Source organism: Microcaecilia unicolor, chromosome 13 (genome assembly GCF_901765095.1).
Source record: "Microcaecilia unicolor chromosome 13, aMicUni1.1, whole genome shotgun sequence".
NCBI classification, from domain to species: domain Eukaryota; kingdom Metazoa; phylum Chordata; class Amphibia; order Gymnophiona; family Siphonopidae; genus Microcaecilia; species Microcaecilia unicolor.
In genome coordinates, this window is record NC_044043.1 from 235,589 (window position 1) to 260,889 (window position 25,301).

The following is a 25,301-nucleotide window of genomic DNA, read 5'->3' on the forward strand; positions in this document are numbered from 1 at the left end:
GATGGGTAACATTTTTCTCCTGCTCCACCCTAAGTTCAGGCATCTTCCACCGCATAGCCCCCCCTCTGAACCAGCATCTTCCACCCATGTCCCTCCCCGAACCAGCATATTCCACCCACAACTACCTCCCTGAGACCAGGCATCTTCCACCCATGCCTCCCTGAGGTCTAGCAACTAGTTTTATGCCTTTCCTCCTCTCCATGACATTCTTCCAACCTTCTCAATCAGTGCCAGCAGCATTGGTGATCCATCCAGACAGGCCTCTCCCTGAAGCTTTTTCTCTGCAGCTCCCACCTATGCGGGGACAGGAAGTTGCATCAGAGGAGGTGGAAGCTACAGAAAGAAAGCTTCCAGAATCAGCCTGGAACCAGCAGTGTCAGCCTTGATCACCGGCACTGCTGGTACTGATTGAGAAAGTTGGAAGAGCGTTGGGGGAGGAGGAAAGGAATAAAAAGTTGGCGGACCTCGGGGGAGGAGGAAAAGAATAAAAAGTTGGCTGACCTTGGTGGAGGGAGGGTGCAGGTGAAATATGCCGGTTCAGGTGGGGGTGTGCGGCGTGGGTAGAAGATACAGCATATTTCTGTAGAGCGCAGCATACCTAGGAAGCAACTGGTGTGCCACGGCATACTGGTTGAAAAATGCTGTGCTAGGACAGGCAGATTCCCTGGAGTCTTATAGAACTTGCCTTCCCTCATTATTGAAATTGTGATGGTGAAAGAGCACCACCCACTGGCAGGACTGTAGATGGAGGACTCCCACTCAGCTTAGAGGCAACAGTGCATAGAGTTGGTGTAAATTCTCACATCTAGAAGGCTAAAAAGTGCATGTAACGTATACTATTCTGTACTTTACATGCATAATTGTCACCTGCTCATATTCTAGCCATGCATATGCCTACTTCTAAATTAGACACTATCACATTTAGGCATCATTTTATAGAATAATGTGTAGTTGGAATACTGGCATTTATGCACATACTAGTGGAACCCAGCCCGTTTCCTCAACAATGAAACGGGCCCTAGAAAGGCTCCCTTGTAAGCAATTTTTTTGTCTCTCCCCTGCCCTCCCCTGCCCTCCATGTCCAGCGATTCTTCCCTTCCCTCCATGTCCAGCGATTCTCCTTTTCCATTCCCTCCCATCCGTGTCCCGCGATTCTCTTCTCTCCTGTCCTCTCCTCCCATCCCATCCATGTCCATCGATTCTGCTCTGCCCTCGATGTGCCGCGATTCTCTCTTCCTTTGTACCTCATCGTTTTCTGGCTGGCCTGGCTGGCTTCCCTTCCGTTGGTAACATCCTGACGTCAGCTTGTCTCCAGCGTTCCCTTCCCTCTCACTGTTCCACCATCTGATGTCATTACGTTTTGACGCGAAGGCGGGGCAGTGAGGGGGAATGGAACGCTGGAGGCTGGCTGACATCATGAGATGTTACAAACCCAGGCAGCCAGACAGCAATGGAACGTTGGAGGTGCAAATTATTCTATAGGATGTGCATGCCTATATTGCCAGTATTCTGGTCCTTTTCGCTTGTTCCTAGCACTTACAAAAAGGGCCCCCTTAATAGAATTAACCTGAAAATAAATTAAGTTAGTCCAAGTTAGTTTCTTATTTTGTTTTGTGTTTAGTTCTATTTATTACCTTTGAAGTTGACTAACACAGCAAACATACCCACTTGATGAATAAAAATGCCTGAACCTCCCATGCTATTCCTTTCAATTTCAAAGATATCCTTTAAAAAAAAACCCAGATTTGTAGAATATAAGTAATGCTTCAAAAGACTCAAAAAAACTAATTGGAAAACATTTTAAGCATGTGTGTCTGAATAAGACAAAATTATAAATATTTTAGCAGACAAAAACCAACTCTCTTCATAACTGTTCTTTTTTTATAAATGCAAACATTCCCTATACATTTTTAGTTTTACTAAGCTTTTGACTATCAGAGGTTCTTCATTTAAGTTCTTAGCCCCCTTGCTCCCACCAAACAAGTCTGGTGTTCAGAGTACTTCAAATATACAAATTAACTTCATTCTCATCATTAAACAGGGAGAAAGCTAAATTTATGCTGGTAACAGGAAACTCAAAGAATATTTTTCCATTGTCGATCATGGTAAATAACATTGAATATACTTTGCTCTCATCAATCAAATTTCTTGGAGTTTTTTTGGGGTAGAAGTTTGTCATTAGAGCCTCGTAATATTTAATTAAAAACTGTTTTTTAAAATTAATGTGAAAGCTACATAGAATTCGTAAATATTTTGAATTGGAGAAATTTAAACTGCTTGAGCAAGCTTTAATGCTATCACAAAAAGATTATTGTAATTTACTGTTTTGGGAATGCTCTAAATCGATAATTAGAAAACTTCAAACTTTACAGAATACTTCGATTAGATTCATTTTTTATTTACCCAAATCAGTTAGAATATTAGTTTTTATCATCAATAATTACACATTGACTTCCAATTCAGGGAAGGATTTGTTGTGTCCTTCATAAGATATTATATGGTTCTAGGCCTTTTTATATATACACCCATTTCCAAATTATTTTGAAAGGGAAAATCATACAAAATATTCATTTTTTGCATTTTCCTTCCCCTAAGGGGATGAAGTCATTGACTCCATTTTGGCTCCTTTAGCCTAACAGGCAGCCAAAGTGTGGAATGACCTCCCAGAGGACTTAAGATTAGTAACTCATTATCAGTCTTTTAGAAAACTTTTAAAAACGTTTTGTGCAGAAAATGTTTTAGCAATGACAACTTGAATGTTAAGTTTTATATGTTGTTATACTGAATTTGATCTTTGCAATCATTGTCCTCGTTGAAATCTTATCGTAATCTGCTTAGAACTTATATTGGTTTTAGTGGAATATAAATTAAAATGTTATGTTATGTTAAGTTAAATGCTTGTCAATATGTCTCTTGAACAGTGGTGTGTTTCTGGATAAAATAAAGCTTGGGAGTAGGCATAGAGTCTCCAAGGAGTGGAAGAGAAAGTCACTGGTCAACGCTGGTGTAGCATCTGACCAAACTGGATGTCCCTAATAACTACTGTTCCCAAATAAATTTGTATTCTAGGTTGGCTTTTCAAATGTCATTACAAAAGCATTCTGGAACATTAATTTGAAAAAATGCGTTACAACTTTTTTCTGTATTTTGGGTGTTAGCACGCACTCAAGGGGCTTTTTACAAAGTCGCTCTAGCATTTTTAGTTTGCGGTAAAAATCAGCTGGCGGTTAATGCCGAGATACCCATAGGAGTATAATAGGCATCTCAGCGTTTACCACCAGCTGATTTTTACCGTGAGCTAAAAACGCTAGCGCAGCTTTGAAAAAGAACACCGAACCACAGTTAACTATTCTTCATGAATAATTTTACTTGTAATTCTGGGTGTCTTGTCCTATTTCTTGCAATGTGAACCACATAGATCCATTCATGGCTATTTGCGGTACAGAAGCATTGAGTGAAATGCAATTTTTTTGAGGGAGCATGTCATGGAGGAGAATGAGCGGGGAAGCATTAACCAACTAGCGCATTCACTTTAGTGCACACTAGGGGCCCTTTTACTAAGCCATGTAAGTGTCTAAGTGCGCCCAACGTGCACCAAAACGGAGTTACCGCCCGGCTACCGCATGGCTCTTGTGGTAATTTCATTTTTGGTAAGCGTCCGATACATGCATGTGAAAAATAATATTTTATTTTTGGGCGCGCGTATTGGATGCGCACCAAGTGGTATTTGATGCACATAGATGATTATCGCCCGATTGTCACGTAAGACTGTACCGCTAGGTCAATGGCTGGTGGTAAGGTCTCAGACCCAAAATGGATGCGCGGCAATTTTCATTTTGCCGCACGTCCATTTTCGGCAAAACTTTTAAAAAAAGTGTACAGCGCTGCATACATCTAGTAGCGCTATAGAAATGATAAGTAGTAGTAGTAAGTAGTAAAAAGGCATTTTTTATAGGTATGCTGAAGAATAATTCTGCGCGCACCCAAAACATGTGTCTACACTACCGCAGGCCATTTTTCAGCGTGCCTTTGTAAAAAAAGCCCCTAACTGGCTAACACTGAGTTAATGCGGAGCACTTACCGCTTCCTAAATAAGGGAAAGGGAAATGGGACTTGATATACCGCCTTTCTGTGGTATTTTGCAACTACATTCAAAGTGCTTTACATATATACAGGTACTTATTTTGTACCAGGGGCAATGGAGGGTTAAAGTAAGAGGTGTGCTCCTGTTAAATAGCAGGTGAAAAGTGCTCCTGTGCTAATTTTTTGCAAGTCCCGCACACTATTGTAAAACTGCACAGGATGTGCAAAAAATTATAAAAGCCCTAAATACTGCTGTATTGCATCTGGGCTTAGCACATGGGAAAGTCCCACGTTAGGAAGTGCTAAGCGCTGTTCCCTCTAAGCTGAGTGGGAGCCCTCCAACTGCATTGCTACCGATGAAGGTTAAGAACATAAGAATAGCTATACTGGGTCAGACCAATGGTCCATCTAGCCCAGTATCTTGCTTCCAACAGTGGCCAATTCAGGTCACAAGTACCTGGCTAAAACCCAAACAGTGGCAACATTCCATGCTACCAATCCCACAACAAGGAATGGCTTTCCCCACGTCTGTCTCAAAAGCAAACTATGGACTTTTCCTCCAGGAACTTGTCCAAACCTTTTTAAAACCCAGATATGCTAAACGCTGTTACCACATCCCCCAGCAATGAGTTCCAGAGCTTAACTATTGTTTGAGTGAAAAAATATTTTCTCTTGTTTGTTTTAAAAATAATTTCATTGAGTGTCCCCTGGTCTTTGTACTCAGTTCATTTTTTTCTAGTACGAAAAAAAAAACATAGCATGAGCTATAAGGTCTACTGTTACTTTGCAAAGCATGCTGGAAAGCCAAAGCCATACTCAAATTCTCCTTGGTGCATTCTTAAGTTGTAAGTACTAGGATAAATTTTATTAAAACATGTGTAGTGTTATAAAATTATTAGCTCACCATAGTCTTTGATGTTAAACTTTGCCTTGTAATATTTAAATAACTGAATGAGTGACCATCAGCACTAGTGTTTAGTATAGACATACACTCTAATTCTTTCAGTGCAAGGAGAAAAATAGACATTCCAAATAGTATTTCTCTCTTTGTGCAGGATGGTCTTACCCTACAGTATGCTAGCAGTTGTACAGAATGGTTTTTTTTTCACTTCTCACTTGTTTATAACGTGTTGCTTTCTGATTTACCTTTTCCAGGACCAAAAAAAGGAACTTAAGGCTCTCTCCCCCATCCTATATTGGGTGCTGGGTCTGCTACCTGCCTGTCATGCTATTCAGGGCAACATGCTAAGAGCAGTAATTTCACTAATGGGATTTATTTATGACATTTGTACCCACATTATCCCACTTCTTTGCAGGCTCAATGTGTCATGGATACTGGAAATAGCAGTGAGTATACATTTGGTTTACAGAGGGTTTTGTGTTACATGGTGGTGAAATACATAGGATGGGATATGTTGCTTAATCAAAAATGTATTTTTTTTAACCTCAACACAACCTACAAAGAGTGAATGCAGCTGTGAATCTATGTGCAGTTGGCACAAACAGATTGTCTCTCTCCTACTGAATTCCCTTGCCTGGCCAACTTCAATTTCCGCCAAGCTAAACCTTATTTCAGTGGCATTACTTTTTACGTAATCAATGGAGAGCCAGTTACCTAGACAGAAACACATGATGCTGCGTTATGGTATCGCAGTCATAGGTAGATGAGTCACTCTGTTTCCGTGGCAACGGTTGCCTTGGCACCTCATCCTCTGAGATTCCAGAGATGTCAATATTACTTTTGCTCAAGCGTTTGCCGCCAGCGAGATTGGAACCGGAGTCTTCTGATAAAACAGGATTATCCTTTTAATAAAGAACAAAACAAAACGATAAGCACAGGACAAGCCAATCAGGATCAGATTTTAGCCAACATAATTAAGTTTTATTTACGCATTTATTGTATGGTTATTCGTGGCTGGACAATTTATCGTCAGAGCAAAGGTCACTGAAAGACAGCAGTGGCAAACCCATATGGAGCTGGGGGTTAACTAAGTGGATCCTGCTTAAATTGTTTAATTGCTAAAGATAATAAGGCAGTTAAGGGAATATATTGGCCATGTACCCAAACGAATGCTTTAAAACAATTAAGGAAAATCCTGAAGTTTTTATTTGGTTAAAACCACCACCAATGTTGAGCCACAAATTTTAATTCTGTCCCAAGCGGAGGGTCACTTACATTATATCTACACAGAATTATTTATTATACAACAAACAGAACCATAACATCCTGATTTCTAATAATAAATGGACAATTAAGCATAGATATTCAGCTGGTGGCAGTCAGAGTTTATTTGGCCACTGGTGGCATTGTGCCAATATTATGTCTGTGTCCTGGGACCAGCATTATCTGTGGCTTGCTCTTATTCAGTTAAGTTTTCACTTTGGCTGTTAATGCTGATTAAGTACTAGTGAATAGCCCCACACAAGCAATTTTACTGACCAGGAGCCTCACCTGGCCGGTTAAATTGCTTTGAATATCAACGCCTTAGTGCCATGTTGCTATACCAGGGGTAGGCAAACCTTTTGCCCTTAGTGTCCACATTAGAGACTTGGAGGAGGTGGAGGGAGGGGGGAGCCACTCACCCTTTATCTTACCTTGCCAGAGAATAGAGGAAATGGGACAGAGGGGGAAAGGCAAAGTTGGAGATTGGCAAAGGGAAGGGGGAAGATTGTCAGGGTATAGCCCTGTAGAAAAAAAAAAAGGACCAGAAACAAAGTAAGCACAGTTGCTTTGAAGATGATGTTAGTAAAACCAGCTGTGGAGTGAAGTGGGGATGAGGGGAAAGTAGTAGAACAAGAAAGCACAAGTGCTGAAGGAAGGATGTCAGGACGAACAGCCTGATTACATCAGAGAGCTGGATGGGGATACGTCAACTGAAAATATTGCCATGTGGGAAGGGGAGGGATTTTCCTTAAAGGTCATACTTTTTCAAGTATTTGATTAAGTTTGCAGCGTTGGGGGAGATATAGATTGAGAGAGACGTAGTGGGAGTGTGGCCAGCACCACCTGAACTGTGTTGACCTATTTTGAATTAGGCGGTATATCAAGATTTAATAGACAATAAACCTCATATACACAGATAACTTTATAAAGACTACAGCTGGCTAAATGGTCCACTTGTGTGAAACTAGGCAACTATTTTATAAAAGACTGGGCAAGCTCTGAGCCTTTCATGAAATACATATAACATTGATATAAGATACAGATAGAAAAGGCACCATTAGCAAAAGTGGTATATCAGATTCCAAATAAACACACATCTACAACAGAAAGGGAAATTTTAAGGCATGGAGTAGCTGCCAGTCCGTCAACCAGCAAAGCCCGGTTCAAATGCCACTGCTGTTTATGATTTTGGGCCAGTCACCTAACCCTCCATTTCCTCAGGTACAGGGACAGAAGAATACAAAGAGGCTTATTTTCAAAGCACTTAGCCTCCCAAAGTTCCATAGAAACCTATGGAACTTAGCCTCCCAAAGTGCTTTGAAAATATGCCTCTTAGTGTACCTGAATGCAACTCACTTCGAGCTATTACTGAAAAAGGTGCGAGCTAAATCGAAAATAATAATTAAATACAAAAGTAGGCTGCCAAAAAAACAAAACAAAAAGAACAGCATCACAGAGGGATATAGATATATAAGTGAGGATATATATATATATATATATTGTAAAGTGGATCCTCTTTCCTCCTGGGTTGCAGCTCTTCCAAGAAAAAGCCAAACAAAAAAAAAACACACTCCTGTATGGCTCCCCTTTGTCTCAAACAACAAATATAAGGAAGCTTTTTATTGAATAGGAGGAACGTCCCTGCTTCTCCCAATTGCTTCTCCAAAACAACAAACACTGCTACACCGTGCAGGCTTCAACCACTGCTTTCTCTCCCGGTCCCCTGGAGAGTAGCAGGAAAAAGAAAAAAAAACACCCAGCGCAATTCAGCCCTGGTTTCCAAACACAGTTCAATTTTTAGCCAAGCTTCAAAAACATAGCTCAGTCCAGCTAGGCTTTCAAAAACACAGTTCAATTTTAGCCAGGCTTTCAAAACCCAGCTCAGTTTAGCCAGGCTTTCAAAAACACAGTTCAATTTTAGCCAAGCTTCAAAACCATAGCTCAGCCCAGCTAGGCTTTCAAAACACAGTTCAATTTTAGCCAGGCTTCCAAAACACAGCTCAGTAATGGCTTTGCGCGGGCTCAAAGCCTAGGGTCCCACCCTCTTGGTCAGTCATACTCCTACCTGACCTCCTCCCGCTTGACCCGGCTTGGCCCCGCTACTTCCTTGACTTTCGCTGAGCCAGAGCTGAAAAGTCCATCGGCTCTTCCAGGGTGTTCTCAGATTCAGTCAGCTCCATAGGGCAAGGCTCACTCCCTGCCTCTCTCTCCTCAGGAGCCCAATCCATATTCTCCTCGCCCCGCCCTTCTCCCAGCTGCTCACCCTTTCTTTCATTAAAGCTCTTTGGTGGCTCTTCTTTCTCCACCCACCTGTTCCACCACCTCTTCCACCAGGTTGGAGAATCAGCCTTATTCCTTCCCCTGCGGCCCTCCTCTGGAGACTCCTGGGAATGCACATAGTTTCTCTTATCCCCGGTCTCCCTTGGGGCATGCTGGGAGTTGTAGTTCTTTATTTCTAGTTTTTTCCTGGGGAATGCCTGCCTATAACGGGGGTATTCTGGCCTATCCCAGGGTTCCTTTGGGGCCTGTCCTACATACTCTTTACAATATATATATATAATTATTTTATAAAATATACACCTATGTGTCACCACTTATATAAATGACTGATTTATATAAGAGGAGCAGGTTAGGGAGCCGTCCTCCAAAAGCTTTGTGCCAAGGGAGATGATTTTCAGCATCTGCAAGCTGAGCATATTTCCCCCTTTAAGTATTCCTCCCAGCCTCAGGTGAAAAAGACAATTTACCTGGGGGTTATACACAACTTAGAGGACATGTAAATGTCAATGAGTAAAGCTTCCAAGACATATGTATACTGCAGATCATATATATCTTGAAGGTCTACCCCAGAGTGCAGCTCTTAAAATCTCTGCATCTTGCTGTATACCTTTTCAAAGATTGCTCGACACATAATGGGCTCATTTTCAAAGCACTTAGGGGTCCTTTTCCTAAAATGCACTGAAAAATGGCCTGCGGTAGTGTAGGCGCGTAGAATCATTTTTCAGTGCACCTGCAAACAATGCCTTTTTAAACATTTTTGCTGAAAATGGATGTGCAGCAAAATAAAAATTGCCAAGCGTCCATTTTGGATCTGAGACCTTACCGCCAGCCATTGACCTAGCAGTAAAGTCTCACACAGTAACCGGGTAGTAATGAGCTACGCGCATCCGAAACTAAAAATTATTTTTCAGACGCACGTATTCGATGCGTGCCAAAAATGAAATTACCGCAACAGCCACGTGGAAACTCCATTTTGGCGCATGTTGGGCACACTTAGATGCTTACGCGGCTTAGTAAAAGGGCCCCTTAGACACACAAAGTACCATGTTTTATGTATAACTGTGTTTGGAGGTTTCTGTGCTACTTGCTAGAATTGTACAAAAGTGCAGTCTATAAATTATTTTTCATAAAATAAAATATGTTACTATGGTAGTTTGTATATATAAGTGCTTTGAAACTGAGCCCCATATATGCCAAATTACATATCTAAGTCCAGATGTTTCATTGAGTTGAAAGGGCTCCTTTTGACCAAACAGTGAAGGAGCCCTCTCCCTTGTGGTTTTCTTTGCATGATACAAAAGTGATTTGCCATTGCCTTCTCCCAAGGCACAGAAGATTAAATGACTTTCCCAAGATCATAAGGAGCAGCCGTGGGATATGAACTGGTCGTCAGGCTCCCACCACCGCAGCCAACGCCCCCGCTGCCCTGGTCCTACTTGAAGGGTCTCTGCGGGGAGGGGGGAGGAGAACAGCATGTTCTTTCCTGCCCGGCCGAGATTTCCAGCAGTGGTCTCGACAGTCTCACAAGACTTCTGCAGGGAGTCTTGACCGCCATTTTCAAAGTACAGGGGTGCCGGGCAGGGGGAATAATGGCAGCACAATGGGCAGGAAAGAACATGTTCCCCCCAGCTGCGTGCCTTTAACGGTAGGACTGGGGAGGCCTGTAGTGTGTGGCAGGCATCCCTGGAGAGCCTCTGGGCCCTCGGGCACTGCCTGGTTGCCCGAATGGTTAATCCGTCCCTGGCCTTACCCCTCTGGCTTAGATCTCACACCTCTTTACTAAAATTTAAAAACTGACCTAAAAACCTTTTGGGAGGATACGTTTCAACACACTAACTTTGATACTGTTATGCTGTCTGCCCAGGTCCTTGTGTCCTGAGGTGTGCCTGTACTACTACTGCTACTTCAGTATTTACCCTCCTCTGCTCCTTCTGTTAACCAAATCTTTTTTACCATATATTGCAGCTCCTTTTCCTCCCTTCCCAAAACTACCTACCCTCCCCATTCTTCCATTTTCCATTTATTCCTTTCTCCTTCTCTATTTTTTTTTTTAGATGTGTTAACTGCTCAGATATGATATGTGATGTGCGGGATACTTAGAGCCTAATAAACTACTTGAAAGCTTTTTCAGTGATATGTGAGGCCCTAAGATGTAGCTTTTCTAGCTTATATGCAAATCCAGCCATACATAGAAACTGCTCAATAATGACACTCTGTCTTTGAGCACGTAGTTTTATAGAATGGTTGCTCCCACTGCATGTGCAGGCATCCTTATGCCTATTTTCAAAACACTATGTTCAACACAGCCTTTTGTAAAATACTGGAGTAGTGTGTGAACATCCCGACCTGGAAATTCCAGTTTCTACCTAAATGTCATATACAAAATGGGGCTTTAAGACTTCAAAAACTTACTTCTAAATGCACAGGCAATTATATTACCGAAAATGATTTTATCAACCTCAAGTATAAGCATGAGAATTATTGTTTAATTGAAACCAGTATTTTCTTATGCAACATAAAGGTTATAAATTATACAATTCCATGCTTCTTGAGATGCAAAAACAAAGTAAGAACAATGGCACTAATTTAGAATCAGTGTGTCAAACAGTAAGTGAACCCTTAGTTTCCTTAGCATGATTAGTTGGCTAATTAGAATAATTGGTAAGAAGTAAAGCATCCCATAGAGTAAATATGCATGACTGATTTGGGGCATCCTGTCCTTATATAAAAGTCCAAAATGTTGTTTAGTTTTTGCTATAAAAGCTAGTGGGAACTTATGCTAAAATCAAGACACATTTCAATAGGATGTAGCTGATGGACAGAGATATGAGACCATCTCTAAACATTTGGGATTCCATTCATCAACTATTGGACGCTTAGCCTGTAACTGAAAAATTTTGAAGATTACAGTGACTCTAACCAGGAAAGATCTGCTTGCCAAATTCTTCCCAAGAGTAGACCGGAAAATAACCTGCAAAGCCACAAAGAACCTCAGACTAACATATAAAATCTGCAGGTCTCTCTTACTACAACTGGTCAGAGTTCATGTGGAGGGGCATAATCGAAAGGGACGCCCAAGTTTTGTTGAGGACGTCCTCGCAAAATGTCCCGGTGGAGGGGCAGGGAAACCCGTATTATCGATTTCAATAATACGGTCGGGGATGCCCAAATCTTGACATTTAGGTCGTCCTTAGAGATGGTGGTCCCTAGACTTGGTCATTTCTGATTTTCAGCAATAATGGAAACCAAGGACACCCATCTCAGAAACGACCAAATACAAGCCTTTTGGTCGTGGGAGGAGCCAGAATTCATAGTGCACTGGTCCCCCTGACATGCCAGGACACCAACTGGGAATCCTAGGGGGCACTGCAGTGGACTTCAGAAATTGCTCCCAGCCACATAGCTCCCTTAACTTGTGTGCTGAGCACCCCAAAACCCACTACCCACAACTGTACACCACTACCCTTACGGGTGAAGGGGACACCTAGATGTGGATACAGTGGGCTTCTGGTGGGTTTTAGAGGGCTCACATTTATCCCCACAAGTGTAACAGGTAGCGGGGGATGGGCCTGGGTCCGCCTGCCTGAAGGGCACTGCACCCACTAAAACTGCTCAAGGGACCTGCATACTGATGTGATGGACCTGAGTAAGACATTTGAGGCTGGCACAAAATATTTTTAAAGATGTTTTTTGAGGGTGGGAGGGGGGTTAGTGACACTGGGGAGTAAGGGAAGGTGATCCCTGATTCCCTCTGGTGGTCATCTGGTCAGTTCGGGCACCTTTTTGTGCCTTGGTCGTAAGAAAAACAGGACCAGGTAAAGTCGTCCAAGTACTCATCAGGGATGCCCATTTTTTTTCCATTATGGGTTGAGGATGCCCATGTGTAGGCACGCCCAAATCCCGCCTTTGCTATGCCTCCAACACGCCCCCGTGAACTTTGGTTGTCCCAAAATCGGCTTTTGATTATACCGATTTGGGCGACCCTGTGAGAAGGAAGCCCATCTTCCAATTTGTGTCGAAAGATGAGCGTCCTTCTCTTTCAAAATGAGCCTGATGGTCAACTATTGGGCAAAAAAATGGAATGGAAATTGTGTTGATGGGAGGATAGCTACCGCTGCTCTTTGAAAGCACATTGCCACCTGCCTTAGATTTTCCAGAGAATATCTGGGTGAACCACAAGACTTCTGGAATAATGTTCTCTGAACAGATGAGTCAAATACTGAAATTTTCAGTCACAACAGATATTTTGTTTGAGGAAAAAACAAACACTGACTTCCAAAGTAAGAACCTCATCCCATGAGTCAAGAGCAGTGGTGGCTGCACTGAGATATGTCTTGCTTGCCATCCTTGATGGAACCATGAATTCTGCTTACATCAGAAAGTTCTACTGGGGCATGTCAGGACACCTGTCTGTGAAATGAAGCTGAGCTAAAAGTGGGTCTCACAACAAGACGTACACTGTCATGATGCACAATGTTTGTTTGAATGGTGGTGATTTACTACTTTAATCTACTACTACTACTCATTTCTATAGCACTATTAGACTTATGCAGCACTGTGCACAATATATACAGGTACTTTCTCTGTCCCTAGAGGGCTCACAATCTGAATTTTTTGTACCTGGGGCAATGGAGGGTTAAGTGACTTACCCAAGGTCACAAGGAGTTGCAGTTGGAATCGAACCCAGGTTGCCAGGATCAAAGCCCACTGCACTAACCATTAGGCTACTCTTCCACTCAGATAAACAATAAAAGCCTTCCCTCCACAACCTAAACTCTCAATGTATGTCATAAAAACCTTTATGCTATCATCTCCTCCCTATTTATCTAACCCCAATCGTGATTTTATGAACATCTATGACCTCCTGTTTTCTCCAAGCTACTCATACTTCATGGACTACATAAGCTGTGAACTACTTCTTACTTATGTGATCAGAAACCATCAGAACATTCATGCTGATAAGTTGGTTATTTTACTACAAAGCAACAGTTTGTTTCAGCTTGTACATGAATTCAGAGAAACATATTTAAAAGGGCAGAAAAGTCAGAAATGTCTGTATATAAAGCTGGATTTTATTGTCTTCTAAGTCTACCAACTGCTTTAATTGCCTTACAAGCCCTATTGAAACACAGATTTCCATGTAAATGTTGTTTCTGTGGCATATGGCAACTTGAAACGCATAAGGAAAAAACAAAAGCAAAGATGTTGTGCAAATATCTAGAAAACAAACACTAGAGAATCTTAAAAAAAAAAAAGACCTGCCTGCACAGTAATAAACACAAGGCATGAATAGGCCAACCATCTCAGGTACTCTGTTGGTAAGTCCATTAAAGCCTCTAGTACAATAAGGAAGTACATAAGTTTATGTGTAAGGTCCCATTGGAAGGATTATTGTAATGGATCTTCTAGTAGCATCTAAGACCTAAAGTTATACAGGGAGAGTCCGCCCTCCTTAACTTCTGAGGAGGGGGAGAGGAACTTCTCTCAAGGACCCAAGTCTTCTGGATACTTCATATGGACATAGCATCTTTCTCCCTCCTCTCTCCTACAGGAGATCCAAGTCATTCCAGGTTTGACTGCTTTGTGCAAAACTTAAGTCACTATTGGGTGATTAAAATTGGAACAACAACATATTATCAATGTTGGCAAAGACCTGCACGGTCCATCCAGTCTGTACAGGTTCCACTTCTTCAGGATTAAACACTAGCACACTTAATCTCTCCACCCACTACCAATTCTGAGGCACAGATCATAGAAGTCTGCCTGGCACCAGTCCTACTTCCAAACTACTGGAAAAACTATCATCTTCAAGACAAAACAGAAAGACATATATTAGGAAGAAGCTTATCCTTCTTTTTAACACAGAAATATAGAAAAAGAAATTGGCAGATATAGACCATGTGACCTATCCAGTCTGCACATCCATACAAACTACTAATCTCTACTATCCATTCTCTCCTTATAGATCTTCTGTGCTTGTCCCTTGTTTTCTTGAATTCAGATACAGTCCTCCATCTCTACTACCTTCACTGGGAGGCAGTTCCACTCTTTTCTTAAAGAAATATTTCCTTAGATTATTCCTGAATATATCCCCATTTCACCTTCAACTTACACCTCCTTGCTCCAGAGCTTCTTTTCAATTGAAAAAGGCCACCCTCCTAAGCATTTATGGTAGGGAGGCATTTAAATATCTTTATCATATCTTCTCCCTTCCACTTTTCTTCCGAAGTATACACATTGAGGTCTAAGTCTGCCCCATACACTTTATGGTGAACACTGACCATTTTAGTAGACACCCCATGGACTGACTCCATCCTGTTTATATAGTTTAGAAGATGTGGTCACAGTACTCTACATGGGGGCTCACCAGAGACTTCTACAGAGGCACTATTAAACTCCTGTTTTTCTGTTGACAATTCCTCCTCCCTATGCACCCAAGCATCCTTCTGGCTTTTGCATCACCTTTTCTACCTGTTTGGCCATCTTATGATCAGCAGATATGATCACCTCCAAGTCCCGCTCTTCTTTCATGCACAGAAATACTTGACCCCCTATTTTGTTTCGTTTGTGCAGCACAAATGCCCGAACCTGCATTTTTTAGCATTAAAGCTTAGCTGCATAATTCTAGACTATTCTGAAGCTTTTCTAGATATCCACACCATCCTGGGTACCTACTCTATTGGTATCATCTGCAAAGAAGCAAACCTTACCATTCAGCCCTTCCTTAGATCTACCTTCTATAAGTCTTGTGCATTATTAATCCACACAACAATGTGCATTCTTTTGCGTAGCGCCTGCTTTATGAATTCGTTACCTTAATCTCTTCATACTGAGCTTTCTTCTTCTAAGTTTAAAGTAGCTCTTAAGACTCATTTGTTTCAATTAGCCTTTCTGAACTAAAACACCTAGGTAAAGAGATTTCAGGTGCACCTTTTGGCTGGTGACATGGCAATCTGCTGGGATTTTATGTTTTGGTTTTCCTATCCTTTCAACTTGTAATGGAGTTCCTATTTCTCTTTTGATATTTAGATTCCGTGCAGTGCCTCTGCCTTTTTCGTATTGTGAACTGCATTGTTTTCTTTTTTGCGATTGTTTTGCTCCCGCAGTCATTGCAAGAACTTTGTTCCATTTGCTTTGTATATACAAGCATTCGGGTAAGGTGTCCAACTTCAAATTTGAATATTGCTGCGGTCCTGTGCCTACATTTGGAGTTTACCGTTTGACCCCTGATGTAGACGCTTGCGTGCGTCGAAACACGGCCCGTGTTGGGTCCTTTAGTTTTTCATTATAATAAAGATTGTTGGATACATATCTCCAGTGGTGACTCATCTTTGATCAGCCTCTACTTTTGCCTGCTCTGTTTCATCGTCGTAGAGGATTTCTCCTGTTTTGTATTCTGGATCCTGCATTGTTGTGTATACATGAAATGACGGTATATTAAGTTAAATAAACCATAATATTATTTACAAAATTTTTATTAAGAACAGAACCAAGAACTGATCTCTGGGTCACACCACTAGTAATGCTCTTTTCCTCATAGTGAACTATTCCATGTAACTAGTTTCTAACTCTGTTAGTCCCTCATATTACAGTATTGGCTATGTTTTCTTATATTTGCAACATTAGGGGCCCTTTTACTAAGCCACGTAAGCGTCTACCCGCGCCCAATGTGTGCTAATTTGGAGTTACCACCCAGCTACCGCATGGCTCTTGCGGTAATTTCATTTTTGGCGCGCGTCTGATACGCATGTCTGAAAAATAATTTTTATTTTCTGGCACGCATCTGCTACGCACGCCAAGTGGCATTTGACCGCTAGGTCAATGACTGGCAGTAAGGGCTCAGACTCAAAATAGACACTCGCCATTTTGCCACACGACCATTTTTGGCAAAAACTTTTAAAAGGCATTTTTTGCAGGTGTGCTGAAAAATGGATCTGTGTGCACCCAAAACATGCGCCTACACTAAAGCAGTCCATTTTTTCAGCGCACCTCAGTAAAGGACCCCTTATTTTTCAGCCTACTTTACCAGCTTGTTTTAACTTTTCCTGATAATGTTCTCTTGTAGTTTATAAAAAACTTTTTTTCTTACCTTTTCAGCTACTTTTGAGAACCAAAGTGGCCTTGGTTTCCTCTTATTTTTATTTACTTTCCTAACAAAAGGTTCGTTTGCCCTTAAAACAGCCCCTTTCAGTTTTAACAACTGCTTTTCTACTTCTCCCAGATGGTCCCATCTGGCTAACAACTGCTTAAAGTATCTTCCCATCTTGACAAAGAGTTTTTGACATCTAGAATCTTCACTTTTGAATAGAACTTTCTTCTGAAAGTGTTGGTGCTATGGATTAACATTTGTATAACAGTTCAAGTGCTGAAGGGCGGTTGGCTGATCTGCAGCAGGGTTTTCTTTGCAATTGCTTGAGATATGATTCTATACTGAGCTGATGGATGCAGATTTTTTGCAAATGTTCATATGCTGGAGCAGAAGTATCCAGATCTGTGTGCTGTGTGATTGTGTGTGAATGTGATATGTATGGTATTTGGGAACAGTGGGGAGAATATTGGGTTTTAGAAAGGGACTTATATTTTGTTTAATAGCACTATGTTTAAATAAAGTTTTTTTTTGAATAGTACTTTAAGAGTGGATAGTGGTTACTTAAAGTGCAGCATTGTTTATGTGTAACTAGATTGCAATTAGGATTCTCATTTGTGTTGGCACTTTTGAATAGAGAGATGTGGTAGCCGTGTTAGTCCACTTTTAAATGTAATCAATAGAAATAGAATAAAATAAAACATAGAAAAAAATTAAGATTATACCTTTTTTATTGGACTAACTTATTAAATTAGTCCAATAAAAAGATATCATCTTAATTTATTTTCTATGTTTTATTTTATTCTATTGAGTTCACTTTTGAATAAACCCTTTTCACACTTGCTGGATGCCAGATGATCATCCATTATAACATAAGAAACACTCTCCCCATTCATAAAGCACCAGGTCCAGTATGGCCACATCCTACATGAATTCCATTACAAATGTCAAAAACAGTTGTCTTTGTAGAAAATCCAGTATCTCCCTACTGCTAGATAACACTAGAACAGGGGCATTCCCGTCAACATCCAACATATTGAAATCACTTTTCAGTGGTTTTACTTCTTTCAAAGCTATATTATAAATGTCAGTTAAAGCTCTGTCCACTTCTTCTGCCTGTGAAGGAGGCCTGTATATAACACCAATGAATGTAGATGTTCATTTCCTCTTTCCAGATTAACCCACAGTATCTCCTCCTTACTGTATAAACCCTGCAATTCTGTGCCTTTAATATTATCTTTAACATATGCCACTATTGTTCCTTCCTTTCTACCTTAGTAGATTACAGCCCAGTATATATATATATATATATATATATATATATATATATATATATATATATATATATATCAGTCATGGTTCTTAGTGAGCCACACCTCTGTGACCACCACTAAATCCAAGTCAGCCTTTTCCATCACAGCCAGAATCTTATTTCCCATAATGAAGGCATTTCCAGATTTTGCCTTTACCCCATTTTTATAGAGTTATAGAGATGTCCACTGTTCATTTTCAATCCAGGGTCTTCGGGCATCTGGCAGGATCCTTCCTTTTTTTTTTTTTTTTTACTCCACTAATAAGAAAATTCCTTTCTGAACTGCAATACCAGGATCCTCTTGCCTCTTATATCCAGGATTTCCATTGTCTGTCCTGTAAGATACTTTCCAAAAGAGGGAATTTTTTCCCTCTGGGCATCACCACAACAAATCAAGGAATTCTCTGTTCCTTTTCCTTTACTGTAAATTGGAGATCTAAACTCTTCCAGCTCTCTACTCATCTTGGGATGGCAAGGGGGAAGTACCCTCTAGACCTTCTTAAGATGAAAAGATGACAAAAATAATTCCTTTTTGCTTTTTCCTTTGTGTAGAGATTAAGCCAGTAGTCAGGACTCAACCAAACAGGAGATCTGTGCTCCATGTTGAACAAAACAGAAAAGAGGGCAAAAGACACAATTCTCTTCCAGATTTAGGCTTACACACTTTTCCCCGACATAATCACATCTCCATAATCCTTCCATGGCCAGTCCCAGTGGAAAAAATCATCTGCATACACACTCCCATATTATTTAGACTACAGCTACCTAGGCAAGTGACCCTGATGTCATATAATATACCATGTCCCTTATTTTAGAAGCTCTACTCATGTTTAGGACATCTGAAAACTGAAATGTAAACATCCATAATGCATGGGCGCCAAATTCCGTTCCTAAAGGTGGGATATGAACATCTAAAACTGCAGTACATCCTTATAATGATGGGCGTGGTCTGGCCATGTTTTGGGTTGGACTAAGGAGGGACCAAAATATGGATATTCAACTCTAATTCCAGAAGGGAAAGTGATGCCTATGTTCAAAAAGATGGTTATTTGTATTTAAATCTGATACCCGGCACGTTCAGGTTACAGAAAGATGCTCTAATTGAACAGTTCTCCACTGGAGAGATTAAGGATGTCACAGTAGGTATTCTGTACCCAGAGGGCTCACAATTAAAAAACACACACACACAAAGATCCATACTGGGATTTTAACTGGGGTCCTCTGGTTTTCAGCCCGCTACTTAAACCATTAGGTGACTACTCAACAGGGAGGACTATGTGGTTATTTTATAACATGGATATTCCATGCCCCTTTTTTGCCCTATTCATATGTTACAGTTTCTGAAATGGACGTTTACTGCTGCATGTAACTAGCACATGAACATCCATTTCTCATATTTTAAGAACAGGATCTCCTGACATATAGCCTATTCTAAAATACATGAGAAATGGACAGCCATATGTGACATACTAACTTGGTTGTCCTTATTCTAAAATGCCATTCCTTGATGCACATATAACCTACACCCTATCCACCCTGTAGTTACTTATGCCCTGCAGGAGGCAGGCCCAATACACCTTCAGGTTTCTGGAGTTTCTTTTGTGCCACTCAACCCGAAGGACTCGGTGCCAACATGTCAGAAATATTTTTGGAGTTGTGAGCTCCAATCCAGTGTCATAGAGGAAGAAGAGAGAAAAGGCTGCTTATTCAGTGCCATCCATCACAGACACCAGAAGAGGTGTCCACATTCAGGCAGGATTTTGAGTTCTTTATCTCCGTCTCTTGGATCAGAGCATATACAATGGAATTGTGTGGCTTTTGTAATAGTTTCTCTTGTGTGAAATGGGGGGATAAAAATATTAAATTACTTTCAGCAGTGAACTACAATGACTAGCTCTTATTATTCAAAAATGAGTGACTGTCTAATCCTTCTATGATAGAGGAAACTGCTCTTTATTACAGCCTAAATGCCAGGGGCAGGTGTAGTTCAGGAGGTGAGGAAATATACATGAAGGACGGGGGAGAGAAGATACACCGGCTGATATTCAGAATGATTTCACCAGCCGGACATAGCCACCGCACAGTTAAATCGCTTGCTTATGACTAATCTGGTCATTTCAGTGGCACTTACCCAGTTATCTTTGTTGAAAACTACTGGTTAGCACCAAAGTCAAAAGCAGCTAAGTTGTGGGCATTCCGAGGTGGAGTAGGGTCAAGTAACGATATTCACCGCATAGGTAAACTGCTTAAATCAGGCTCCATGAATAGCAGTCCTATATCTTTTAGCAGTTTGGTTTATGTAGGTGAGGACTGAATATGGATTTAGAGGCTACATGTTAGCCAACTCAACCCCCCCCCCCCCCCCCACCAAAAATAAATATTCAATTCAGGCCCAGTATTGAATGTCCGGGAATAACGCCGGTATCAGGCAGCAAAATACCCACCACTGCCGGATGAATATTGGGGGAGGGAGGGAGGGGAGAGTATAGCAACGGCATTGAAAACTGCAACGGAAGGGAGTGAAAACAGCACCATAATTCAACTGACACCACCAGCACCCTAGGTGATGGTGAATGGACTTAACTGTTCTCAGATCATGTCTTTGGTTCGTCTTACCACAGTTCTCACCTGAACTCCATATTAACCCCAGTTCTTTCTATATTTCCATAAACCCACGTGCTGCCCTAATACAATGTTTTGGTATCAAGGGATATTACTTTGCAGATGATGTGTAACTAACCTGTTATGTAGATCCCTATAACATTGATCTATCTCCCCTAGACACATGACCAGATGGCACTGCCTTACTATTTTCGAGCTTCGTGAACAGATCGTCGTGCCTGCTTTTTTTCCCAGTTACTTTAAATGTTTATTTTTTCCTCTTAGGAAATAATATTTTTAATTTATTGATTTACAATTCATACTTTATATTAAAATTCATCCATTTGGGAAACTCATTTTTTAAAATCCATCTATTTACAATACATGTCCCAGTATATCCTATTTCTGTTCTCTTTCTGCCTATCACTTCTTAGCCACATATTTCACTATGACGTTTGACGCTCTGGACGTGACCACGCCCCCTTTATTTTGGCGCGTTTTTCAGGCATTTATCCTTCGGCCAAACCGCACGCCGGTTTCGGATGTGCAAATATTCTTGAGATTTTTGCATCGCCACTCGCTCGCTCTCAAGGTAAATATTCTGACTTTTAACCTCTATTCACTTCCTGCACGTCGCACACTAATTTATGGACACACCTTTTTCCAGCATCCTTTTTCGTGGCATTTTTTATGATTAAAAACCTCTGCCCTAACGTCTTTTAGATATACATTCTGCCACACTAGTGTCATACGTTTCTTTAGGCGTTTTTAGTCCACCTGTGCGAGTTTCATCAATCTTCTTCCTGTTCGTTTCTACTTAATCTTTCATACATTCATTTTGCAGTCCACACGAGCAGACTACAATACTTTGCTCCCTCTCTTCACTTCACCTCATGGCGGTGATGCTTAGTCATTTTCTTAGTTCACACCTTCCCAGTAGACATGCACTACCCGTTCTTACTCTACACTTTTCTACATTTGTCATTCCCAAAGTGAGCATTCAAAGGCTTTCCCATCAGTCATTCCTATTCATATGGCTCTTTCTCCTTGATTACGATCAGTAGTCTTTGTTGATCCTTTCCCATACCCATTATCTCTTTCAGGAGGAACTGTGCATTTCTTTATGCCATTATCTTCCTGAGTGTTACCCATCTAACCATTGAATATTCCTTTGGAAGGTCAGTAAATATTTTTCATTGTTACGTTTACCTGTTACTCCTTGGCTACATCTCTCCACCCCCTGATTCCTACCTATGCATTATTTCACTATTACCTTTTAATGTCTTGATATTTATATTTCTATACATTATCTTTTCTATTTTTTCATATTTTTCTCCGCTCTGGTATTTGTCATTTCCTATTCTTTTCTTTTAGATATCCACTTAGAACTTATCCATTTATTGCTTATTATTTATTTTTATCTTATTTATTTTCTTCAGAAAGGATTGTGTATCCCCTAGTGTTTTTTCCCCAGTGTGCCAATCACCCCAAAGATTGAAACACTTCCGGAAGGTTAGTTATACATCCACTTGGAAATTTTCTTTTTGATATCATTTTTCTACCTGATTATTTTTGATACACCCCTTTTTTGATATTATGATTATTATTATTTAATTTTTTCCTATTTTAGTCCTGTTTTTCCCTCCCTTCTTCTCCCCCCCCCCCCCATACCCTCTCTCTTTCTCTTAGCACCTTATCATCACTCTCTGTCTATTTTCTCACATATATATTCATTTATATCTTTTTTCATGTGCATGTTTCAAATCTACCTCACCCCTTATTATCTATACACTCTATTTGTCTATACATCATGTTACCACTCTGTCACTCTTTGTATACTCATTGTACTCTCTCTGGCCAACAATTTTTGGACACCTACAGACTCTTGTATGTAACCAATCAGATACTGTTTGGAACCCTGTGTTTGCTGTCTATTGTGTAAACATCACACCTTACCTTACTCCCTGTATAAGCATTCGTTTTTGCATTACTGATGCATGCATTTACTCTGCAACACCATTTTTTCACATTTAATTCTTTTAGAGATTACATGACTGTTATTTTAATATTACTTTTATGGATTTGAAATTGGTTATAATTTTGCTCTGTTTTTTACATCTATATATGTTCATTTGGTTTTAACTCATATATATGTTTTCAGATGTTCATTTAGTATATACATACACTGATATATTTATTTTGTATGCAGTATTTATGTATTATTTCTGTCATTATATTTGTTTTTATAGACTCCTGAGGAAGGCGCTACGGCGCCGAAACACGGCTGTGTTGAGTCACCTATTCACAATAAAAATCATTGTTTTAACTAATTTATACGTCTGCCCCATTGTTTGAATAGAGCCTATTTTCCCCACCCCTTTTTTTGTTTTCACCCCCTGCAAACTAGCAGTCGGCGCCACCCCCAGTCCAGCATCATCTTTCTCTTCTCCCTCCTCCCTACCCCCTCTCCCCCATCTAGCATTCACCTTCTCTCTACCCTCCCCTCTCTCAGGGGCAGTGGAACACCTTCTTGTTTGGGGGGACCTGAGCTCCGGCCCCAGTTCCACCTCTAGTACCCACATCAATTTTCATTTAATTTTATGTAAAATCATATAACCCCTAATTCTGTAACAGGGTGCCAAAAGATGCACTTTCTGTGCCTATGTTATGGAATACCAGCGCTTATGCACATAATAATACACGTGTATAAGTTCTAGAGTGCAGTTCTATAAATGCTAAAATGCCACATTTAGGTGTGAACAGTTAAGCCTGCCGTAGACGTGGCATAACTGTCTATGCCTACATTTAGGTACATCAAAGCCAACTTACTCCATTATTCTTATAATGGCACTTATAGAACTGGTGCTTAGCATATGACATTTCCAAAGGCTCACAATTATTCGCTAATATAACAATCACTGTTAGAAGACAGTTATACACAATCTTCTAACATAAAGCTAGTATTGTTTAACAACTAATCATAATAGGTATGCTCATTTTCAAAAAAGGTTCCTCCAGGGCCGTGCCTAGGGTCTCTGGTGCCCCCCTGCAGACTATCAGTTGGCGCCCCCACCCCCTCCGTCTAGCAAAGCAGGAACAGAAGGGAGCAGGCAAGTAAGCTGGACCTCAGGAAAAAAATAGCACTGTATGTATCCCTCATTGATAAGGCTCTGACTCTAAAGTTTAGCAATTTCATTAAAGTAAAATGTATTTTCATAACACTTCAAAGATTTCCAACTCAAAATAGGAATGCTAATTCAAAATGTGAGCAAAGTCCTCTTAGTTTCCAAAGATTCTTTTTCTAATCTCCTTTGCACCAAAGGATATAATTCAGATCAAACATTTGTCTCTGATCAACTATCTCAGATCAAATATTTATTTCAGATTAAATATTAAGGTTTCCTTGCTTACAGTCACTTAAATCTACCTAGCCTTTATATAGCTTATAGGATTTAAACACTCTTAAACTGAAATTCACCCTTTTCTATTCTTCATAAACTTCAAGTAATCCTGAAATATTCAGATCCTTTTTCACTAGAGAAATCTCAAACTTCAATCTCCACCAACCTCTTTTCATTCATATTTTCTCATTTACCACATAATCTGGCAGTCTTTTATAATTTCAGTCAACACACACAGCAACTCACAGCTGCATGTCTCTCTTGGCCAAACCGACAGTCAGTTGCTGTCTCACTCTGTTCCCTTCCGGGCAGATTTCTAACAAAAGCTGATCATCCAATCAGAGAGCTCTATTTGAATGCAGATTAACATACAGACACTGTAATGGGAATTTTTAGTGAAAAACACTAGATAAACCCTTCGTTTTTGGACCAAACTTCACACTTTTGATCAGAGCCATGCCCTAACATTAAGGCTGTAAACACTTCCATCATTTTTTATTCATAAATATGCAAATGAGAACCTCCCAAAAACGGACTAATTTGCATACGATTTAAACAAATCTGAGCATATGACAACCAAGTACAGAGTCCCAGCACCTGAATTCTGCAATTAGATTTAATACAAATACTTTTAAAACTTATTTTTAGCACTTTTAAAATTTCAGGTTGTCTTTAATTTGAATGCGGTTCAAGCTCTGAAGCTCACCCTGAGTGAGGAATTAGCCACAAACCACAGCATATATAGCAATTTGGTTGCATTCTTTAAAATAACTTGAAGAGCCTGCCTGCCTCAGTGAATAATGCTGTTGCTTTCACTTTCGGTTTTAGGGCAGGGGCGATCGCAACTTCAGCTAAAAGATTTTGCAAGTGAGTGGAAGGCAGGGACCAGGGCAGCAGCGCCCCTCGAAGGCAGGCGCCCCCCTGCATTGCTTACCTGGCTTACCGCATTGGCACGGCCCTGGGTTCCTCAGAGGTGAGCTTCCACTTAAGCTTTAGGCTTTGAAAGGATGGAAGTAGGTTTATCACCTTGTCTCTTCATCAATCCATATTATTTTCTTAATCTGCTTACATTTTTATTTTTCTTATTATATCTTTTGCATTATCGCTGTTCCATTGTTTCAGCAAGTACTTACCTGAATATTATACAAGGTGCAAAAGTGCCTCAAGGCATCCCCCTTGTTCTTGTATTATAGGGGATGCCTTGAGGCACTTTTACACCTTGTATAATAGTCAGGTACCGTAAGTACTTGCTGAAACAATGGAAAAATGATAATGCAAAAGATATAGCATATTCACTGATTGAAGAAAATAAAATAACATAAGAAAAATAAGAACATTTTAAGCACATTGAGAAAATAATATACGGATTGCTGA

At 40.4% G+C, this 25,301-nt stretch overlaps 1 protein-coding gene across 1 annotated transcript in view; it reads right to left on the reverse strand.

The window, feature by feature from the left end:
- Positions 1–25,301, reverse strand: part of PITPNM3 (PITPNM family member 3) — a 724,998-nt gene that overhangs the window by 156,560 nt on the left and 543,137 nt on the right. The window contains exon 8 of the mRNA XM_030185997.1: positions 5,699–5,886. Within this exon, the coding sequence (XP_030041857.1) occupies positions 5,699–5,886 (188 nt within the window). The remainder of the gene's footprint in view (positions 1–5,698; positions 5,887–25,301) is intronic.